Genomic DNA, 23,422 nt, shown 5'->3' with positions numbered 1-23,422 from the left:
ATCCATCCAGTCCCACCCAAATAATTGATTTTCTTTTATTATTTTATAATTTATTATTTTTTTCCTAGTTTGGAGGCAGAAGTGAGAAATCAAAGAGGGAAAAAATAAATATAAAAGAAAGAAGAATTGGGGTCAAAGCGAAGCAGCGGTATTTCAGTCGTCCTTTGAGAGCTTGTCTATACTCACGCTGTGGGTGTTCTCGTTGCAAACAGTAAGTGGGAGATGTTTTCCCTTAGTAGGGCAGAGCTCCCGCACCACGGCCCTCCTCGCCTGGCCTTAAAAGGACAGTGTTTTCTGCAGGACCATGGGTCCTCCAGAAGCTGACGGGCTTTTGGGAAGGGGCCTGCCCTGTTGCATCACGACGCTGCTTGCTTTGGACCTTGCAACCCTCTTGTTAACGTTGCTTTGGCTTATTCTTTTCTTGTGCCTTTTGTTATGTCTCTCTCCTCCTCCTGTTCCTCTCAGGAGGTTGGAAGGAGAAAGGCCAGAGAGCCTCTAGGAATGTTCTTGCTTTCCCCATTTTTTATTCTCTCTCCTGGGCTGATTTGATCCTTTCTTTTCCACGATCCATATGCCTGCTCAGAAAACCAGCTGCTGAGTGAAAAACAGTTGCCAAGCCCATGATGCATCCCTAAAGAGATCCTCAGCCCCCATCCTATATCCCATGGGTAAGGCCATGGCAATCTGGAGGGCTTTTCCCAAACTCATTCATGCCCTGCTGTGCTGGTGGCTCAGTGCTGGCTCAGGAAGGGTGGACAGCAAGGCAGCTCATCTCACCATCTCCTGGAGCACGTACCTGTAGGATTTCCAGCCTACAGAAGATGTCCAGCAGAGCACAGTCATTGCACTTAAAGCAGTGAATCCAGGCCAAGCAGGCAGAGCCAGCAGGGGGACATGGTATCACCTTGGAGATACCCTTTCAGGTCCACTTGGCTCTTCATAGAATCATAGTATCATTTGGATAGGAAAAGACCATTGGGATCATTGAGTCCAATCATAAACCAAACACTACCAAGTCCATCATTAAACCATGTCCCTAAGCACCACATCTGCACATCTTTTGAATACCTACAGGCTCTTGCCTAGGTCCTCACAAACTCAAAGGTGTCTGAGCTATTACAGGACATCAGCTTTCTTCTTGTCCCTTGTCCTTGCTGACACTTCTCTTAGAGAAGACCAAAACTATGGAAATGTAAACTGAACTACCCGAGATCAGTTATAGCAAGAAAATATGAACCTCACCTAGTTCCCCTAAACATTTTCCAGTCTCTGTATTGTTGTGGCTGATCCTTCATTCAAGACCCCCTGTGATCTTGTGGAGTCACTGGGTTTCTAACTCGTATCTCAGCAAGAGAAAGGAAGAGGGAAAGCTACGAGAGATGTCCTTTTTGTGGGCATCACACTGCTGCAATGAGACAGGAAGGAGACCCAACACTTCACCTGTGTCACCAGGGCCTCCCTCCCCATGCTCCTTGTTTCTCCAGAGCTTCGCTCTTCCTGGAGACCCCATTCCTTAACGGTGACTGAACTGAACACCGGATCTCCACATCTATCTGCCATGCTGGACCCTGTTCACCTTTCCTTGGTCATTCCATTTTCCTTGGTCAATGATACCATTAAGGATGTGTCAGAGCCAGCTCCCAGCCTCCCAGGAAGACCTTCCCTATTTTTGCGTGAAGGCACAGAGATCATGGAGTTTCCCTCTTTCAGGAACCCCAGCAGTTGAAGGGGAAAACGCTCCCACAAGAAGTCAGTTGTCCATGAGCCCTGTTAACCTTAACTGTGCAGTTGAAGTGTCTTACATCTCACCTTGCTCAGCCTTTGCATGGTGGGATGAGGTGCACAAGAAGGGGTAGCCTAAGTGTGTTAGGACAGCCCCTGCGCTGCACCAGCCACACATGAGACCAATTTGCCTGTCCTACCAATTTGCCAGCAAGGCCAGGTTGGATGGTATCCCACCAAATGGGGTTGGATGGGATTTGCTGGGAGCTTTGGGAAGCTTTTCCAGCAAATTATTCTTGAGCCCATGGGTAGTTGTGGCCATTAACCCACATGTGTTTTGTCTGTTAGGAACACTGCTGTAGTCACTGTTGCCAAACGAAGTGTTTCACCCAAATGTGACACTTCCAGAACTTTTCCCCTTGTGCTGGTGGCAACGGCCGCTGCAGGAACAGCTTCTGCCATGTCAAGAAGGAAAAACTGTGGCCGGCAGACCAGATTTCCATGTGAGAGGGGGCTCAGCATCCCCCCAAAGGCAAGGACCTCATGGTGAGCTCACAAGAGTGGCATCAGGGCTTTGACCATCCCTGCCTGTCCCTGCAGACCTGCATGCTTCAGTGCTACAAGAGCTCCAAGCTCTGGAGCTCCCTGGTCCTCTCTGACACATCTATGAAGGTGCTGCAGTGATTTGGGTTCTGGAGCAGAGCTTAAATTCCCGTCTCCCACCTCCGGCCTCATCTCATCCTCACCCCAGCACTGGCTGTGTGTCAGCAGGGTGTTTTCCAGGAGCTTATGTAGCTTCTGGAAAAGTTTCCAGGGTAGAAGACATGCTGGATAGGCAGAACACTCATCTCATGAAAAGCTTTCTGATAGGGGAGAGGTGCTGGTGGCGTTGGCCAGGATTTTTTCCTACAGAGTGAATCAGGGTTGGGAGCAAGGAAGGGCATTAAAAAGAATTAAATATATTAAATAAAGCCAGAGCAGGCAGGACGTGGCTGCAGCGACATTATGCAAAGAGCTGGACACATCTGGAAGATGTTACTGCACACAGCAACCAAGGCAGAGTCTAAACAAGTGCAAGACGTTACCACATTTGTGTCTGCAAAAGGGAGTGGTTTGGAAGGGAAGAAGAGCTGGGAAAGTGGGATGAAGATGCAGTAGCCTGGGGACTCTGGGGATGCCCCCAACCCTGCTGCCACCCTTTGAAGCTGTTGTGTTTCTCTGCTGTTAGGGTGGTAAAACAGAATTAATTTGCCCTGGGCATTTTGGATGGTGTCTGCATGAGTGGTGAGGGCAGAAGTGGGTCTTGGAAGTGGTCAGCATCCCAACATTAGGTGCTTCGTGGGTCTTGGAAGTGGTCAGCATCCCAACATTAGGTGCTTCATGGGTCTTCTCCTGCCCTGGTGGAGCCCAGTACTGAGGGGCGTCAGACATGTGGGAGCACCATGAGGACCATGTATGTTGCCTCCCTGGACTCCTCCTCCATGTCTGCTCCAGCTTTCCCCCCTCCCTCTGGGGGAGCCCATCTGGGTTGCACTGAGATGCTAAAAACCATCCGAAGCTCAGCATTGGGTGGATCCAAGCAGAGGAAAAAATAATAAATTCCTACTTTATTCTGGGGGAGTGAGGTATGGATTCAAGCCACGTTCCATGGCTTGAGGGGGCTTTGGCGGACCCCCACCACGACCACCTACCAGCCCCCCTATACTAAAACCAAACATGCCTTAAACACCTGCCCCATCTATCTCTACCTATAGGGAACCCCATTTCCCCCAACAGCAGGATAGCGCTTCAAAAATCCCTTTTCTTAACAAAACCAACCTTATACACCACGCCTCCCCAAACTGGAGTTTTACGCCCCAAAAAAAGCCTTTTTGGTGGCTTTATGTTTTTTTTTTTTTTTTTTTTGGCGGGGTGCATGTGCCTCAGTTTCCCCCAGTGGGGTACAGAGGATGCTCCCGGGTGTATGTGTGTGTGGAAGGGGTGCTCCCCGCAAGGCTTGGCTGTAACCCGGGGTTGGGGTGCTGGGATGATGGGGGGGCTGTCACGCGTGGGGTGAGCTGCAGCGTGTCGTTGTCGTCGGGGCCCTGTCCCTTTAAAGGGGCAGCCGCGGCCCCATCTGATGCGGCGGCTCCAATCAGCGGCCCCGGGGTTCCTGGCAGCCGGAGCCGCCGCCGCTCCGCATTCCTCCGTCTTCCTAAAAGGGGCGAACATGGCGATGGGCAGGATGAGGTGAAGAGGAGAAGGAGGAGGAAAAAGAAAAGGGGAAAAAAAGGAAAACGAGAAAAATAAAAAAGAAAAGGAAAAAAGCGGGAGAGAGAAAGGAAAAAAAAAAAGGAAAAAAGAGGAAAACAGGGACGGGGGATGCCAGCAGCGGCGGCGCGGTGATTTCCTTCCCTCCCCCCTCCTCCTCCAAAAGGCAAAAAAAAAAAAAAAAAGCAGCAAAAAAGCCAGCCAAAAAAGAAAAAAAAAAGGCAAAAAACCCACCCCGCATCCAACCCAGCAAACCACCCATCCCAACAGTTCTTGTTTTTTCATGGAGAGCAAAAACCCCAGGCAAGCGGAGGAGGACCGGGACTCCTTTGCGCGGAGACCTTTGCATCAAAATGGTAGAGCTTGCACACCCCCCCCCCCCTTCCCTTCCTTCCTTCCCTCCCTTCCCTTTTCCTTGCTTTTTCCTTATTTTCCTCTTCCCCCTCCTCCTTCTTCCCTTCCCCCCCCTCCCACTTCCTCGCGCTCCAGGGGCTTTGCTGACTTTGCAAAGGCCTCCGAAACTTGCCCAAATCCTTGCAAGGGCGGCGGAGGTGGAAACCTGGGGGAGGGTGGGGGGTTTGCATGGGCGAGCCGGCGGCATCCTTACTGGGGGGAGGACGGGACACACGGATACGCGTGGAGGGGCTGGAAGGAGCCGGGGGGTAGGATACAAACAGCGCAGCCCATCCATGCAGTGGGCCCGGTGCTTCCTTGCAAGCAGCTTTGGTGGGGGGAGAATGGGCTGCATGGGCCCCCCCTTGGCACAACGGGGGGGGGGGGGGAAGGTTTTGCATTCGAAAATCGTATTAAAAATGTCGCCGTGTCCCCCGCCATGCACGGGCTGGTTTTGCGGGGGGTGAGGGGATGGTTGGAGGGGCTGGGCTTGTTCTCCCCACCCCGGTGTGTTTTGAGAGGTGATGGGGCTGCTGCGGGAGGGTTGAGCAGCGGGGCCAAGCCCACCTCAAGGCCCCCATTCGTGGTCAACGGCGAGGTTTGGGCCGCGGTGGAGGGGCACAGACGGTACTTTTGGGGCCTCCTGGTTGCCCAGGCCGGAGGATATGGGGTTTGCTGACGCTGGGGCGGGGGGGGGGGGGGGGGGGGCGCGGGAGCAGCCTCTCGCTTCCTCGGCCCTTTTTGTTCCCCGGATGACTCCTTCATTTTGCTAATTCCTCGTCCCTGTGTGTACCCCCCTCTTCCCGGCTTGTTCCTGCCGTGGGCCCCCTTTCCCAAGGGGATCTAGGGGATGCTGGGCTCACCCTGACCCCCCAGAGGAGTGAGGCCCGGGGAAGGCGCAGCATCCCGCCCTGCTCCGGGTTTGCAAAGGCATTTTCCATGAATCCTCCTAAAATACAATAATAACAAGGAAGGGAGGCCGGTTGCACCGGGAGCCTTGCAGCAGTGACCTATTTTAGCAGCCGGTGGACTTTTGAGGGGGGTTCGTTTGACTTGCAGAGAGCAGGCCTGAGCCGGGAAGATGCACAGGGAAAATCCCTTGGGATGTGCCATGCCCAGGAACCGCGGTTCCAGGTGCTCTGGTGCCTCCCCCATCCCGAAAAGTGCGGGGTTGTGATTGCCCCAGCGATGGCTCCGTGCCCGTAATAACACCCTGGAGGCGTTCGAGCGGCTTTTCAGACAGGGGAAGAAAGTGCAAGCTTGGAAAAACAGACACAGCTGAGCTGGTGCAGGAGGTGAGAGCCAGGATGCTGGGATGGAGCTTGGCACGCCCCGGCTCCGATACCGGGGGTAACCGGGGTCCGGTTTGAGTACGTGCTGGCCACGCTCGGCCTGCGAAATTCCTGCTGGCATTAATCAGTTTATGAAGCCGCCCCTGCATCCCCTCCGGAGGGAGATGCTGATGGACCTGGGGAAGCACCGGGGTGGTTTTGGGGAACGTTTCATCCCCGAGGTGGGAATGGAGATGCCCAGAGCCCACCTGAGCGGGCAGCCCTGCGGGGAAGGAGGTGAAAAGCTGGGAATTAAACCTTTCCTCTGCCCCTGGCCTCAGTAAGAAATAGAGGAAAATTTGCTTCGCAGAGCAAAAATCCTCCTTGGAAGGATGTTAAGGGAATTTTTTTGATTTTATTTTTATTTATTTTCTGGATCTGGGGTTGAAATCATTTGCTGTGTGCAAACATTTCGGCTCTGACCATGGAGTTTCCCTGAGGATGCCGGCTGGGCTGAACACCGTTCCAGGGGCTTTGCTGGGGCATCCAGAGGGTTCCTATCACCGCCTGGCTTGGCTTCAGGACTGAGCTTTGTTCTCCCTGTGAGGAATTAACGGCACGTTAGGTTATTACCAGGCGAACGCCAGAGTCAGGCAAGATAAATGGCCTTGTGTTTGTTTCTCAGGTCTGGAGGAGAGGCATGTCACCCCCTTCACTAAAATAACCGGCTGCTGCCTTTGGAGATACCTTCTTTATAAAAGGGAGGGAGAAGCTGGAGGTTGCCCATGAATCAGTTAAATATTAGTTATTTCTAAGATGCAGATTTTTCTGCTTAAGGAAAAATAGGAAAAAAACCCTTTTGTGGATGAACTGAATGTGTCAAAACATCAGAGGGTCTTTGAAGGTTTCGAGGGAACTGCTGATTTCCCCATCCTCCCTTCTTGCTCATGCTGGAGGAGAAAACCGAGGGCTCTCCTGCACTGCTGCCTTTAGGCTTTTTAGATGGGGACATGGCGATAACTGTGACAAAGTGCTCTCCAGGAAGAGCAAGAGCTGAAGTTTTTGTTTTGCTTCCACATTCGTGTGGTCCTGAGAAAGGGAATACCCTAAGTCCCCTGTGTGGTTTGCATCTTAGATGTCCCCTGACATCCCATGGGATCTGTGGTCCCTGAAAGGCTGGAGGGTGCTGGTGGCGAGGATGAGCTCGGGATATGTCTCTGTACCAACTGCCCCTAATTATTCCTCTCTTATTTCTAAAGGAAACCCATTGCATTGCACTGCTGGAGTGGTGTTTGCAGGGCAGGGCTGGCCCTGTTGGGTTTCCTGTGTGGGGACACCTGAGGACTTGTCCCTGTGTCCTCTTAGGCTGCTGTTCCCTCTTCAGCCGACTTCAGTGCTTCAGCTGGCTATGGTCAGACCTGAGGCGACTTTGGATATGGGGAAGGACTGGCTATGGTGGTACAGATAGAATGGGTAGAAGACTTAATTACAATAAACTGGTTTTTTAATTATTATTTTTAAGATTGTATCTTTTGCCCAGAGCCAGGGCTACTGACACCTTTTTGTCTGGGTTAGAGCCCTGCTCCCTGAGCTGCTGAATTTGTTGGAAGAGCCATGATAAAAATAACCCATTTTAATGCATGTTCATAAAAATCTTTTAAGTGTTGGTCCGGAAGGATGGCTGGCAGAGAGGAACATGGCTGGTGCTTCACAAAAAGCCCCAGTCAAGGTTGGGTTTAGGATGGAGCTGGAGAAGGGGACCATCCCTGGGGTCAGTGTGAGGCAGTGTAAGGCTTGGAGAGGATGCTCTAGGATGGAAAGCTATGCCAAGGATGCTGGGAGAGGCTTAACCTTGGACCTCTCTGGCAATTTTGTGGTCTGGAGTTGGGTTAGAAAATGGTGTGGGTTTAGGGTCTGATGGGATCTGGGTGTGGGCAAACATCAGAGGTGTCGCATCCCATCTCACTGTTGACCCACCTGGAAGGTTACTGTGGCTTCCCCAGGGATGGAGGCCATGATGCTGGGCAGGGGAATGTGCTGCCCAGTGCCAAGCTAATTCAGCATTGGAGGAGGCCTTGTGCATCTATCCACCTCACTTTCCAGGGATCTCAGCCTCTTCCTGGCTACTGCATGGCAGTGTGTATGTTGGGCTGGCTCAGGGACATGATGGCTTCAGGCTATGCACAAGCAGCGCAATGGCTGCCCTGTTGCACCCGTCCATGCTCCCTGCACTGAATTTGGGGTCCCTGGGTGTCCTATGGGTCACAGGGGACTCTGTGCACTGTCTCCCCCATTGAATCTATCCCCTCCTTTGGTGGCACTGGGGGCACCCATAGGGTTGTGAGGGGATGATGCTCACCTCCTCCCTGGCCTCGCCGGCTCAGGCTGGGCTGGGCAGCGGTTCGGAGCTGGCCCCTGGCGCAGCCGCTTGGCCGACAGCCCGGCTGGGGAGGTCAGCGTTGGGTTTTGTCCTTGTTTCCTCCCTCAGTCTTCCCTCAGCTTGTTTTTCTCGGGCAGGGGAGGGGGGAGACAGTGGCTGTGTGTGTGTGTGTGTGTGTCCTGGGTTCTTCCACCCCAGCAGTGACTCTGTGGCAGGTCCTGCATCCCCTGGACAGGAGGGCAGCATCGCATCCCAGTGTCTGCTCCTGTGCCAGGGTGGTGGCTCGGGGATGTCTCCATCAGCCGGGTGTCACTGGCTGTGCCAGGCACTGGTGGGGACCCTGTGGCTTGTCTGTCTTGGCTGTGTTTGGTGTTTGTCAGGAGGATGCTTGCTCTGCCAAAATCCAGCAGCATCTGTTTGGGGTTTAACCCCAGACCCTGCTATAGGCTTAGCGCAGAGCTTGAATTGCCCACAGACCTTTTGCACTGTATATTGGGTCTGGCTGCACCGAAAGAAACCGCTTTGGGTCCTGATCAAGGGGACAGGGACAGACGGATGGGTGCATCCAGCCCAGTTTTGGTGCCTCTGCTCTCCCTCCAGAGCAGCGTGATTGAGGCTTATCCTGGGCTGGAGATAATGTGGAGTTGGGCTGAAGCCTCAATATTTTTGCAGCAAGGAGGTTGTGCTTGTGCAGAGGATGGGGCTCACGTTCACTCATGTCAGGATGGACTTGGGGGTTACTGGGCTGACCTCAGGACTTGGCAATGAGTCCTTGTCACCCTTGGTGGAACAGAGGGATGGTGTCCCTGATGCCATCGTGGTGGTGCTGGCATCTGCAAGGAGCAGCTTTGCAGCATCGCCTCCCTGGACCAGTTTGGGGTTGGGGGTGACAGCAGGGTTGTCCCATCTGCCCGTCCTTGCAAAGCATCATTGTAGCTTTGCAGCTCTGTGTGCAAAAGAAAAGAAGGATGCCAGAGAGGGTGATGGGTTTGGGATATGAGAAAAAAAAACCTATAAAATAAATAAGAAAGCAACCAGCCATTAACCCTCAGCAGGCTGTGCTGCTGGGAAGCCAGTGCCCATTCCCAACAGGATGAAGCCTGGTGTTGCTCATTCCCCTCATCCCCTTGTTCTCGCAGTGCTGCAGGTGGCTGTGGCACTTACAAGAAAAGCCCAAATGAACCTTTTCCCCATTTGCAGGGGTGGCTCCTTGTCTGCATGGGGACAGGGATGGGGAAGGATTTGTCCCCATTCCCTTGCACTGAGGATGGTCCTGCTGGGCCTGGCACTGCTGCTGGCTTCTCAGGCTGCTTCCTGGAAAAGCATGTTTGAGCTGAAGCCTGTAAATGCTGGATACTATTAAAAAAGCCCTAGAAAACAACCAAAAGGGAGGGGAATAAAAAAAGCCTGTGAAACATCTGATTGTTCCCCAAGCCAGGCTAATGCTCTTCCTTGCTTATGTAAAGGCTGGGAGGTGTTTTTTGGGATGCCCAACACCCTGGAGTGGGACAGGCTTTGGGAGCATCACTGAGACCCTTCCTCTCGCTTCCTCTGAAGCCTGCACATGGCTCTAATTTGGGCAGCCTCAAGCCTTTTAGACAGTATGTAGAGGAAAGTCACCACGTTAGATGGTGTCACCACCATCCCAAAGGACTTGGCCATCCCAGGCCTCTGGGATGGGACCATTCCTTGTAAATGCCCGGTCCAGCCCCAGTGGCATCCCATCCCAGTGGGGAGGATGCTGGCGGTGGGCGCTTGGGGCCGTGTCGGCCGGCGCCTCGCCAGGCGGGGCTGTGGCCGAGCTATTGTTTTCCCTTCCTGCTTGTTTTTCCGGACAACCCTCCCCTAATTAAATAAAAACACCCGTTCAGAGAAGCAAAAAAACCCCTACCCCCAGCACAGCGCTGTGCCACGGGAGGGCAAAGCACCCGTGGGAGAGGCACCCGGGGAGGGTGGCGACAGGCGTGCAAAGCAGTGAAGGTAGGTGATAGGCGAGGGGAGGGTGCACTGGGATGTGTTTTACATCAGTGCCAAGTTTCCATGCATGGCCATGGTCCAAAAATGGGTGGTTTTGGTGATGTATAGTCCAGGCAGTGCTGCTGGTTCTGGGGTGGCTTCGTGCTGGTGCATCCTGGTTTTGGGAGTTGGTTTTTGAAAGACGCAAGCACTACATCATCCTTAAAAAAAACCAGACCCTATGTAGCCTCAAAACTATGGGGATAAAGGCTGAAGGTTTCATCCAAGGGTCTTGAAAGCAGAGGGCAAATGGCATGGGGATGTGGATTAAAATCAAAAGCATGGGTGTCTCTGGGATTCCCAATGATACATCTTTGTATCACTTGAAATACTCTGTAAAAATAGGGGGTTTTAACATTATTTCTTTCTTTAGCAAAAGTGAAGTTTTGGGACTGAATAGTTTCAGCCAAGCTCTTTCACCCTGCAATGCAGCGGTATTCAAATTGAGAATAGCACACGAGGTTTCTTTGAGGAGCAAGTGCTAATATCGTATTCAGCTACTCATTAAAGCACTTTTCCTTAATGCAGGTTTAATACTGAAGGTCAATGGTAAATGTTTTGGTAGTTGCAGATGGAAAAGCAGATTGCTGTTTTTCATGGGAGTCTTGGTAGTGAAAAATTTTAAGGAAATCCCTAGATTTTGTGCTGCATGGAAACTGGTTCAGAGGCAGCTGGTCTCACCGCCCTGCCCCACTTGAAGCAGGGGCTTGTGGCCACCTAAATGTGCCTTGTATGCCCCCAAAACCCTATTCTTTTGCTGATACAGGAGGCAGATACTTGTGATCCTTGGTACTCCAGTGATGAGGGCAATAGACATGGCTATAAATAAATATAGAGACTGGTGAATGCCAGAGGTGGCCTGGGGGTCTGCAGATTTGAGTATTTAAATATGTCCAGGGTGACCCAACCTACTGCTTATTCACAGGGGTATATTGCTGCAGGAGCATTTAGGGATCTGTGAAGATAAATAGTATTTTATCTTAGTACATTAAGGTAAATCCAGCAGCAGCCCACTTTAAAGGGAGGTGATGAGATGCTGGTGGGGCTGTTAAGGGAACTGAGGCACGGTAGGGGACGCAGGTGAAAGGGACGGTGCTGTGCTCAGGCTTCATCTCCTGTAGCAGTATTTTCAGTGGCTTTGTTGGAGAAAGGCTGCCCTGGTCCAGTGAGCATGAGTGTCTCCTTTGGCCACCATTCCTGTATCACTCCTGTCTCTTCTTCACAGCCACTGCCATCAGGGCTCAGCTAACTCCATCCCTTGGTCCCCTCTCACCCTGAGCATTCTCTCCATCCTCAGCTGGCTGTTTTGGGAACGGACTTTGGCAGTGCCGCTTGAAAATACTGTGAAAATAGCGCTGGAGGGCAGTGTCGGGGCAGGGAGGGCTGTCTGGAGGCGCTGCCATCCCCTTGGCGTGGGGACCTCATGGACACACTGCTTTCGAGTAATTTTTATGTTTTTTTTTTTTGTGATGATGATTCCAGGGCCCTGTCCAGAGTTCACTGGGGGTGGTGGGGGTCAGTGGTTTTAGGGTTTGCTCCAGTTTCATAACATTGAACACCTCAAGTCCAGACTCAGACTGGGATGGGTGACCTGCTCCTGCAGTGGGCCACTCATGGGACTAAACCCACCCAGGTGGTGATGGTGGAAAAGAGCAAAACTGTGATTTTATTTTTTCAGTAAGTGTCTTTTAATATGTTTGGGATTTAAAAAAAAAAAAAAGTATATATTTAAAGTATTTGTTTTCCCAGGGGAAGGGTGATGGATTTAACCTTCCCACTAATCCCGGTTAATCAGGCTTCTCTGCTCCGGTGCAGCAGCAGGAGCGGGAGCTGCCAGGGGGGTATTTTAAGGCAAGTTGGGGTCTTTCTTGGGATCTCACCCCGGCAGGCGCCTCTTGCCTTGGCTGGGGCTCTGGGCAAGCTCACGAAAAGCATCTGATAGCAATAAAGAGCAAAAGCCTCCCGCTGACAAGCCCGGGCTGAAGTCACCGACAGGACGCGGCCAAGACACGCATTGTCCTCGCCGCTGCTGGGACTGATTAGAGCTGCCTGGCAAGGCCCGGCTCTGGGTGAGGGATCAGCCCCTTTTGCCAAAAAACCTCGATCCGGAGCAGAACCCAGCTTTTGTTTTCCTGGCTGCCCTGTGCAGAGATGATGCTGCCCGGCGGAACCAGTTCCTTCTGTTTTGCATCCATTTCTCCATGGCTGTGACCGTGTTGAGCTCGGGGCATCCTATACGGGGAGTGAGGTGAGATGGATCCCAGGAGGAAAAACCTGAATTCAACTGGGTTTTTTCATAGCGCAAGCAAACCAGGCAAGTCCCTGGCAAAGAGCAGACCTCTCCACTTGAAAGCTTTTGCTGTTCCTTCAGCGCTCAATACATGTGATAGTGTTATTTACTTTCCTGTGTGTCTTGGGGGGGCTGAGCCATCCAAGTTCCTCTTGTCGAAATGTCCTTGGCAGTTACAAGGCTCAGAAAATGGGGGGGGGGGGGGGGAGGTGGTGGATGTTCCAGCTGATGTTCCAGCTGGGATGTAGCATTTTGTAACAAATATGTATGTAGAGTGTTTATGTGTTTATGTTTACATATATTTATACAGTGTTTTAATATATATGAAAAACGAATATATAATATAGATATAAAATATATACAGAAATATATATATGATCCCTTCTCCCTCTTTGCCTTACTCCAGGCTGCAGAAAAGCTGGTTTTGTCCTGTTTTCCCCCTGGTGTGAGTTTGCTGGGGCTCTTTGGGGCCCTCTGGACAATGTGAAGCTGACGACCCCGCTAGTTGGGTGGGTTGGTTGTGGAGCATAAATTCAGTGAAAATGAAGAATTTTGGCAGGGAGGGGGAACATTTTTTTTTTAAACTTATTGAGAAAACAGAAGAAAACACCCTTTTTATTATTTAAACATTTTTGTCTGCGTGTGCTTTCGCCTTTGGCTCACAAAAATAGAAGACAAACAAATTGTGTCTTGCTGGAATTCAGGGGCTGATCAAGAGCTGCAATTTGTTCCAGAAAAAAACTGGAGCTGAGAAATGCTTTTTGGAGTGTAAGGTGCAGGATAAACCTGACAAGTTGAGCCCTTCATTTCTGCCACTGCTCTGCACCATGTCCTTGGTCACATCTTGCAGTGGTGTGGAAAAGAGGATGTTAATGTGGCTGGATCCTTCTCCATCTGTGAACTGGGTGTTCAGCACAGCAAGACAAAGGGAAGCAGAGGGTAAAGGGTTATCCCACCTGATTTTAATACAGGGCTTGAGATATAGAGTGTGGGACATCCCTTGTGTTTGGGATGCAGCTGACAAACCCATCCTGGGGCTCAGTATCCCCAGGAGAGGTGATGGATGTCCGGAGGTGGTTTGCACCATGCAAAATACATGTAAGTGGAATTAAATACCCAGCAAATGCAGTCTGGGAAGTGTTGGCAGTCGCAGCATTTCCCAGCCTGGGGCTGCTGCTCCCTGATTTGAATTTTTCCAGGTAGTGCCTTTCCCCAGGCAATTTAAAATGGGCATTAAAAAAGCGCATAAATCATCCCAGTGAATCCAGCTAGGGAGTTAGCTGCTGACGTGAGTCAGAGCACACAGTGTAATTCGGGAAATATGAGAGGTTACTGTGTTTTATGTAATTATCTTGTAGAAGCAGGGAGATTTAAAATCCTAATTTCCTTTTATTTAGGGGGTTAAATCTCAGCTGGTGCGTAGAATTGGCTTCCTGCATGGGGCAAATTGTCCCCTTTGGTCTCCACCTGGTTTAGGAGATCGAGGCATCTGCTCCACTGCATGACATCTCTCCTGCATGAGTGTGGACAGCTGAGCCAGGCTTTGGACCAGCTTGGTGGTGGGATGGCCGTGGTGCCTCCTACCCCAGGCTGAAGGGATGTAAGTAGGTGCTTGTGTGGCCTTGACCTATCCTTTCATTGGGCTTTTTCCTTCTTGGTTGAGTCTACTGGAATCAAGTTGGTGGTGGAGCCTCTTGGTTGGTATCTCTGATTTAGAATACATGGACAGGGACGGGTGGCATGGCTGGGCGGGTGTTTTCCTGGGAAAAGAGCCCTCTTGAGTTATTTTATTTCCTTCCTCCCCACAGCTGATAGTCGAAAAAACGACTGACTACCCTTCGGCTGAGTACTCCCTGGTGGAGGATGTAGCCCTCCACTTCACGTGTTTGATGGACAGACTGAACGAGCAGCGCCTCTTTCAGCCGGACCTGTGTGACGTGGACATTGTGCTAGTGCAGCACAAGAGCATCTTCCCTGCGCACAAGGGAGTCCTGGCAGCCTACAGCCAGTTCTTCCACTCCCTCTTCACCCAGAACAAGCAGCTGCAGCGCGTGGAGCTCTCTCTGGAGGCTCTCACCTCACAGGGCCTCCAGCAGATCCTCAACTTCATCTACACCTCCAAGCTCCTCGTCAACTCCTGCAATGTGCAGGATGTGCTGAACGCAGCCGCCGTGTTGCAGATGAACAACATTGCCTCCTCCTGCCAGGACCTCCTCGACACCCGCTCGCTCAGCCTGGCCACTGACATGGCCCTGCCTGCTGAGGGCTGTGCCGGACCCCCACCCTACTACTGCGAGATCAAGCAGGAGGTGGATACCCCCCATCCCAAGATCTACGCCCGGGAGGGCAATGACCCCTATTCAGTGCGGGTGGAAGATGGCACGGGTGGTGGGACGCTTCCCCCTGGTCCAGCCAAGCAGTACTACAAGGAGGAGAAGGATGGTGGTCCAGGTGCTGTCTGTAAGATGGAGGGTGAGGAGTCGGAGGAGGACCTGGACAGCCAGGGCTCATACAACCGGGAACAGATCATTGTGGAGGTGAACCTCAACAACCAGACCCTCAATGTCTCAAAGGGCACGGAGGGGAAGGGAGCTGCCAGTGAGGCAGCTGTGATGGGGAGGCCTGATGGTGATGGGCGAGACACAGAGGAGGATGGGGAGGAGGAGAATGAGGAAGGGGAGGAGGAGGAGGAAGAGGAGGATGCGGAGGTGGGTGAGGAGGAGGAGGAGGAGCACAGTGAGGAGGAAGACCTGGAGGAGACGACTGAAGAAGAGGATGACGACGACGATGATGAAGACGCGTCAGAAGTGAAAAGGGAAAAGTGTGGGCAGCCCCGCAGAGGCAGCCGGGCCTCCAAAGCCACCAAACCTGCCATGGCAACCAGGTCTCAGGAGATGGCCAAGGTGGAAGAGGAGGAGGAGGAGGAGGAGGAGGAAGAAGGGCAGCGAGGAAGGAAGAGGAAAAAGGAACAGGATAGTTTGGGCCAGAAGGTGAAGCTGGAGGAGAAGCAGCACTACCCATGCAAGAAGTGCCCCCGGGTCTTCAACAACCGCTGGTACCTGGAGAAGCACATGAACGTCACGCACAGCCGCATGCAGATCTGCGACAAGTGCGGCAAACGCTTCCTGCTCGAGAGCGAGCTGCTGCTGCACCACCAGACTGACTGCGAGAAGAACATCCAGGTGAGCCAGCCCCAGGGGATGGACATCCCACCAAGGGGAGAACATCCACCCACGGGGTGGAGCATCCCACCAGGTTGGGGCATCCCACCAAACGAAGAGCATCCCACTATGATGGGACGCTCCAGTGTGGGAGGGACATCCCATCCACCACGGAGGACATCCCATCCAGCTACACCATGGGATGGGCTCATGCTCAAATATTCTTGATGTTGTGGTTGGCACATGGCAGATGGGAGGGAACCTCATTTCACCCTTGTGACTTGTGTTCAGGCTCAAGAGGGTCCCATGGTGGTATGGGATGTGAGGGTTTGTGCCAGGGGACTGTGGCTTCCCCTTGGCTGGCCAGGTGGAAGCATGGAGTAATTTTTGAGGAATGATTTCCCTTTGAATTTATTCAGTTAATCTGGATAAAACACTGCGAGCCCCTGATGGAGACACACTCCAGCTGTTCCCACCCAGGCTGAAACCAATTTAGCTTAATTCAAAGATTTGCTGACACAAGTTAAAATGGTTTTAATCTGCCTTTTGTGCTCTTTAGCTTGCGTATTAGCAAATTTCCGGATGCATTTGACATCCATGCAGGGCTTGGGCTTGGTGTGTCCTTCACCTAATGCTAACAGGATTGTGTGTTTGCAGACTGAGTCTGTTAAATCACTGCTGTTTTGGAGGGATAGGTAGGCATCCCATCAGAGCAGCAAATGTGTGTTCCTGCAGTCCCCTCCAAACCATCCCCTAATCCCTGATGAGCTGTTTTTTGTGTGATGCTGCTGCTATTAATTAAAAGATACCAACTTCTGGAGAGCTTTGCCCATCATCCTTCCACCACCAGCCAGATTTTAAATGATCTTGCAGCAATCCTAGGTGAAGGTAACGCAACCCAGGGCACACGGAGCCCTTTGCTAATAGTATCACAAATAAAAGGGGAACGAAGCGGATCTCAGTGTTAGGGTGTATGGGGAACATGGAGACAGGAGCAGTCTTGGCTCAGGTGGGTGAAGGAGCTGATGCCTTCACTGACACTTTGACCCTGAAAAATTCATAGTGCCGGGGATGCTTTTTTTGGATGCTTTTTCCAAGAATGGGTGAGTGCAGCTCCGACACCTGCATCATGGTGGCTGTTTCAGAGCCTATCAGAAAGCCCGTGCAATTAAAGCGAGTTTTCCCAGAACGTTTCTTCAGCCTCATCAGCTTTCCTGACAGGTAACAGGGGCTGTCACCTTATTGGTTCCCTCCTCCCTGCTTTTAATCCTTTTTCCAGGACATTTCTGAATAGGATGACCCACAACTGACTGTGTAGTGACCTCTTTCTGCAGAAAATGTGGATCATTACCTCTTACTTAGTTGAGCATTTTTAATTTTACAAATAGCCAAATTCACTCCAGTTGCTCTGATAATACTGAATAATTTCTTCAGTATAGCCTGGAATTACAGCTGCATGGAAATGGCATTTTTTTTCAACTCTATACCTGTAATGGACAGTCTTTATTTCTTGCTTTTTAACCAGATCTGTGGAGGGACCATCCCTCTTACCCCAGTCAAGTCTGCTGCTTTATTTCCCTGTTTTGCCCCCGTATTTCATCAATAATGCTTTAGGTGTTAGGCTTCACCCTGTGATGGTTTCCCATCATTGTCCACAGGCCTGCAGACAGCATAACAGGCATCCTGCCTCCAATGCCTGAAAACTGATTTGTCCATTACTCTATTGGTGGTTTCTCAAACTCTTTGACCAGCTTCAGTATGGTTTCACTTTTAACCTGCAATAATTTACCTTCTCATTTCCACCCCCCCCCATTCGGATACAACTTCTACATTTTTAAGTGATGCTTTCTTATGGTAACTGAAGACAGAGCTCAGTGCTCCAGGGTGCTTGGTCCCAGCCTGGGGGCTTTCCTACATCTGCTGTTTTCTTTCTACCTTTAATTTTAGAATTCCCCCGCAGCCTTTTTTATTTTAAGTGCAGAAAATGGATATTGATGTGTCTTTGATACCAGGCTCTGGTCCTGAATTTGTCCTGACATGTCTCTTACAGCAGAGATAAAACTGTTATCTGTGGAAATATATACTTAGAAACAGTAAAACTCAGGGAACTACTCATGACTAGGTGAAGATGATGGATGTTGGAATGCCTCTGTGACCCTCATTTTGCCTCTTGGGTGCAAAATAGAAATATATATGGAGAGATACTGTGACTACATGGCATAATGGGGTATTTTCCATGGTATCACAGCCTCATTTAGTGCAAAATCTGGTCGAAGCCCATCAACGAGCATCTGTTCCTCTGAGTAGGAGGAGAAGCCGGAGGAATCCCTCCCCAGGCTCACTGGTACCACTCAGCCGTGCTGTTGTGAGATGCCTCCAAGGCATGAATTACTTTCTTAACACATTTGTGAGGAGGAGGGATATTTTCATCCTTGTTAACCAAGAGGAAGATGAGTCATGGAGAGATGAAGATCAAAGAGTTGACCCTTGGAGGAAAGAGAGACCCTTGGCGCCTGGCAGGGTCCTTAGCCGCATGCTGCCTACCATCCCTGTACTCCAACAATGGTCTCCTGTGTGGACCTTGCTCTCCAGTATTTCCCTGGGCACTGAACTGATCTCACATGCTTCAAACTGATCTCATGCCACAGCTGGAGCTTTTCCTGGGGACTTTCAGAGAAACATCAAACTTGTCGGAACTGAAGCAAATCTCTGCCATAACTTCTTGGGGGAGGTTTTGCATGTCGTGTTGTTCTGCTTGTGCTGATGGACTGGTTTTGGGGTCCATTTGAGTATGTTTGGAAAACTCATTTGGTGGTAAAACATCTGTAATACCTGTTGAAGACTGAAGTTATGCTCCCTGGCTTGGGCTGCTTCTTGTTCTTGTATTCTTTGCAGCCTTCTAATGCACAGAGGGTTGTGTTTTGTTTTTTTATGTAATAGCATCATTGTGTGCAAGAATTCAATCCCCAGCTGGGAATAGAACCTTGGTGGGTGAGCTGCTGTTTATGCAAGTCCTAATTCAGCCATTGATGGAGATGCCGTGTCCTTCCCTGAAAAGTCGTTGTTCCATCCTCATAGAAATCTGACTTTTGGGAGTTTTTAAGTGACAAGGTCTGTAGCGGACTTACTGGTCATTATGATTTTTGATGTCTTAGCTGTAAGTTTCTAGTGATATTCCCTTTCAGTGGATTAAGCTGATAGCCTATTAAGATGGAAATGCTGGTGGTCTCTGGGCACGTTCCCCTGCTTCCTTAGCCATCTCTTCTCTCCTTGCAGTGTGTGACGTGTGGGAAGGGGTTCAAGAAACTCTGGTCCCTCCATGAGCACAACAAGATCGTTCACGGCTATGCCGAGAAGAAGTTCTCCTGCGAGATCTGTGAGAAGAAGTTCTACACCATGGCCCACGTGCGCAAACACATGGTTGGTGAGTGCAGGAGTCATCGGTGCCACGGGGAGACCTTGTTAGGGGTGTTCATCCATCATTTTGGCAATGAAGGGTGGTTTTTTGTTGCTGTTGTGTTGGGAGTTGAGGGCTGGGCTTACTCTTGGGTGAGCTTTCTCACGTCAGTGCGGAGGCCTTGAAATTTGGCCCAGTACTTAATACTGAATGTATGTCTGCTCAGTGCTGGTTTGGAGCAGTCAGGCATGGTGCTGGGAAATCACATTTGTTTTATTTAACCAGAAAAAAAGACCTCAGAAGTGATCAAAGGAGGGTTTGAAGTGCAACCATCCTTCCAGACCACACCAGTGCCAGGCTTTGAATAGCAAATTGCACATGACAGTGGTGGTTGGGTCCCTGGGGCTTGCAGGCACCAAAGAGATCCAAAAATGGGGGGCCTGGCAAACAATGTATGAAGTACCTGAAATGTTGCTACTGTTTATATTCCCAAGATGGCATTGGATTTGCTGGGGTTGGGCACTGGTGTTGGGAATGGCAGATGGGACTTGGGGAGACAGATGCTTGAAGTGCAAGGAGGACTCCTGACACTGCTCTTCTCCAGCTCACACCAAGGACATGCCATTCACCTGTGAGACCTGTGGGAAGTCCTTCAAGCGCAGCATGTCCCTCAAGGTCCACTCACTCCAGCACTCTGGGGAAAAGCCTTTTAAATGCGAGGTAAGGTCCTGTGTGTCTCCTTACCCTGCATCTTCTAAAACAAGGACAAAGTCACTGATCTGGGGAAAAATCATCCACTTTTTGGAGCTCCCGCCATGCTTTGTGCCAGTACAGCTGTAGGGATGCTCCCATGCTCTTCCAGACTTTGCATCACCTCCTGGTTTGAGGGTCCTACCAACCTTATGATGAAACTTGTCCGATGCCATGATCTGTCCCTCCAGCACCTGGATTTTACATCCAACCCCGTGCCCATCTGGCCTGAACACTGGGCTGGGTATATCCTAAAAAGCCATTTATTTGGGTTCTTTTGGGGAAAAAAAGTGATTTCTTGCACTACTTCAACACGCTCGTGATCTGAGGGGGATGTTAAGATGTTCTGGGTGCTCATCAAAAGCTCATCCCCTTCTCACTTCTGCAGAACTGCAATGAACGCTTCCAGTACAAGTACCAGCTGCGCTCCCACATGAGCATCCACATTGGCCACAAGCAGTTCATGTGTCAGTGGTGTGGCAAGGACTTCAACATGAAGCAGTACTTTGATGAGCACATGAAGACGCACACGGGTGAGAGCTCCCCGCTTTGCCCGCAGCCCCTTTGGGCAGGCACCCGGGGGAAGGGCGAAGGAATGAGGTAGCATCTTTGGGTGGATGGCAGGATGGGGTTTTGGCAGGGGACAGCCCAGACTCCAGGGGACATCAGCTTCTCATCTGTCTTCCCCTGTCCTTAGGCGAGAAGCCCTACATCTGTGAGATCTGTGGGAAGAGCTTCACCAGCCGCCCCAACATGAAGCGGCATCGCCGGACCCACACGGGCGAGAAGCCGTACCCCTGTGATGTCTGTGGCCAGCGCTTCCGCTTCTCCAACATGCTGAAAGCCCACAAGGAGAAATGCTTCCGCGTCAGCAACCCCTTGGCTTCGGACACGGCCGTCCCCCAACCTGCCACCAGCCCTGCTCCGTTGCCTCCCGGCCCTGGCATCTCCCCCCTGCCCCTGCCACTGCTCCATCCCCTTCCACAGACCCTCCCTCCTCCTCCTCACCTACCGCCACCCCCTCCCCTGTTTCCTGCGGGCAGGGTAAATTCAAACAACAACTAGGTGCCCCCATCCCGGCCATGTGCCTGCACAGACTGCTCAGCCCTTTGGGAATGCCTCCCCCCAGGGGAGCCAAGGCTTTGCTTGCTCTCTACCCCTTTTCCTCCTCGTTTTGGGGTTGTTTTGGTATGTTTTTTCTTTTTCTCACCCGTCGTTCTCCACAGAGAGGGGGAGCAGGAGGAAGCCCCCTGCACCGAGGAGCATGGGTGTTGGGGGGGTAGCTGCCATCCGTCCGTAAGGGTGTAGGTAAAAGGCGTCACTTTCTGTTACATCTTCCCATGCATCAGCTTCATCTTCAGCCAGGATGCTGGTGATGCTTGGAGGAGCAGGATGCTGTGCCATCCGGGGTTGTGCTCACCGGTGGTGCACTCCCGCTTGCTAGCAGAATGAATGCCTGCTGGTGCTTCGATATTTATAATAAGCCCAAATCTAGTTAGTGGTGCTTGAATCCCTGTACTGTAAAGCTGGTCTTTCAATCCAGGCTCTTTTCCCAAGAGGCTGAGAGGTGAGCACCACAGAAGAGCCCCCGACAGCCCTGTCTGCCAGCCCCGGTGGCCCGCGGCGGGTGAGCAGATGTCCCTGTTGGAAAGCTGTCAGCCTGCTCTCATTAGCGGCCCTTGCCACGTCTTCCTTCCCTGTGACAGGTTTTCCTCCTAGGTAGGCAAAAGCACAAACACCAGCGTTGCATCTCGGGGCATCGGCAGCTCACTGCCGGTTCCCTTTTGGGGTGCCCTAAGGAGTCTGTCTCTGGTGTGCCCTTTCTGCTAATCCCAGCAGGAGCTGGGCTCCTGGGGATGCTCTGGAGTTGGAAAATGTCTCTGGGAGAGCTCAGATGGCCTCGGGACCAGCGGGAATGTAGCCTGGGATAGAGAAGAAGGATACTGCCATTTCTCAGCAGAATTGGCCCAGAATAGTGCCTTAACAATTTGAATAAACCCCTTTCTAATGGGTGAGCTCCAGGCTAGGTCCCATTGCAAAGTTCAGAGCTAAAGCCAGACCACATTCAGCCTGACGATTATGTCTCATCCTCCAGCTCATTGCCTGCGTTGCTCTCCCAAGCTTTGCCACTCCCTTTGGGGTTGTCATCTGTTTCCCTGCCCTGGCTTGGGGGGACCAGTGAGGGCTGTGTTTGATTTGGTGATGTCCCACGGTATTGGTTAGCACTTCTTTGGCCATGTAGTGTTTGTTGAAGCTGAGTTGGTCTTTGGTTTCACTTCAGGTTTGCTTCATGCTGGTGGTAGGAGGCTTTGCTGTTAACTTTTTATTGGTCCAAGCTGGGTATCTCACTGCTGTGCTCTGCATCAGGGAGTCACACATTGGCCTGTCCATGGCTGTGTGGTCTTTCTTCCAGGGGAAATGTCCCCTTTGGAGCTGGGGAGAGCTGCAGATGCTGCAGAGCATCCAGCACAGGCAGAGAGGTGCTGGCCAAGAGGTATTGCGCATAGCAGTTGATGTCTTGCTGTCAAGGCCAGCGCTATAGATGCATGTGGTCAGGTCATGGAGGAAGTCGTGAGCTATTGGTAGGCAAGAAGGAAGAGAGGACCTTGAGCAGGCTGCAGGAGCCCTTTCTTATTTGCATCTTGTTCTGGGTGACAGCAGGGTGCTGGGCACAGTGGGCACAGGCCACATCTGGCCCTGCAAGAAATCCTGGTGCTTTGTCTCCTGGCCTAAATCAGTAAAGTGCTTGGGCAGCACTGAGGCTGTCCCTGCAGAGGTGGAAGGATTCAGCCACGTGCAAGGGGCTTTGCTGAATGGGAACATTCAGGAGCATTGCCCTGATAGGGACAGGACAGGGGAGCATCTGCTGTTGTCCTGAGTACTCTTTGACAGAATGGGTTAGGTGACTATTGTTCCCTCCTGCTGAGTGGTGGTCCCCTGTGCCTGCTGTCTGCTCTTGTAGATGTTAGCATTTTGGAGCAACAAATCACTTTTCATCTTCATGTTGGCTGGGATCCTGTGGACTCCCAACATTGCAGTCAGTGCCAGTGGGCTCACTGTCATCTCCATCTGTTTTGAGCAAATGGAGGGTGCTGTGACAGAGCTGCCTTGCCATATTGACCTTCTCAGGTGGGTACCAAAGGCTTCTTTGCTCTCCTTCCTCCATGACCCTGGGGCTTATTAGGATGTCACAAAGCCTTCTCAAACACTCACCCATGAGGGTGGTCTTGGGGCCATTGGCTTTCTGAAGGGACCATGATCCAGAAGGGAAGACGATTGTTTTAGAGAAGCATTCAGTAATATCCTTGGATGTGTTGGAGGGCCTCAGTAGAGTGGTCCATGCTGTCTCCTCCTCCACTGCCTCCCAGATCACATCCCCTAGGACTCCCTTGTGCTTCTTACCTGTCACACTCAGCCTTGAGATGGGATAGGAGGACTGACTTTGCCTGTATGGTCTTTGTGATGGACTGCATCAGCCTACCTGGCTGGTAGACTTCTGTCCCCAAGTAAACACACCAACATTTGCTCCCTTGTACCTCTCACCTGGAGGTGGCTTTCTGTGTTCCAGTTTGTCCTCTCCCATTGAGGACCTGTCCCACTTGTATGTCACTGTGAGATGAGAGCACCTTGTTGAGGCTAGAAGCCCAGCAGAAAGCCCAGTGACTGATCCCATCTGCTTCTGATCCCCTTCAAGAGCCTGCTCATAGAGCCACTTGGAGACGTCGAGATGTGACATGCACACAGCACTTTGGAGAACCAGATCCCTGCTGCTCCTTCCCCTCTCCAGGGCCT

At 51.5% G+C, this 23,422-nt stretch overlaps 1 protein-coding gene across 1 annotated transcript; it reads left to right on the top strand.

Annotated features, from left to right (window-relative positions):
- Window positions 1–3,861: 3,861 nt before the first annotated feature.
- Window positions 3,862–22,576, top strand: ZBTB47 (zinc finger and BTB domain containing 47). The gene is made up of 6 exons (XM_061474410.1): window positions 3,862–4,328; window positions 14,131–15,504; window positions 18,760–18,907; window positions 19,485–19,600; window positions 20,019–20,163; window positions 20,328–22,576. Exons 1-6 carry the CDS (start codon window positions 4,326–4,328, stop codon window positions 20,693–20,695), a joined length of 2,154 nt encoding a protein of 717 aa, XP_061330394.1. The 5' UTR covers window positions 3,862–4,325; the 3' UTR covers window positions 20,696–22,576.
- Window positions 22,577–23,422: the final 846 nt, after the last annotated feature.

Source organism: Pezoporus flaviventris, unplaced genomic scaffold (genome assembly GCF_033815535.1).
Source record: "Pezoporus flaviventris isolate CSIRO_AGI_PZ_B2104156 unplaced genomic scaffold, CSIRO_AGI_Pfla_v1 ptg000079l, whole genome shotgun sequence".
Lineage (NCBI taxonomy): Eukaryota > Metazoa > Chordata > Aves > Psittaciformes > Psittacidae > Pezoporus > Pezoporus flaviventris.
The sequence above is the reverse complement of the archived record's forward strand: the minus strand, read 5'-3'. Positions and strand labels throughout refer to the sequence as shown.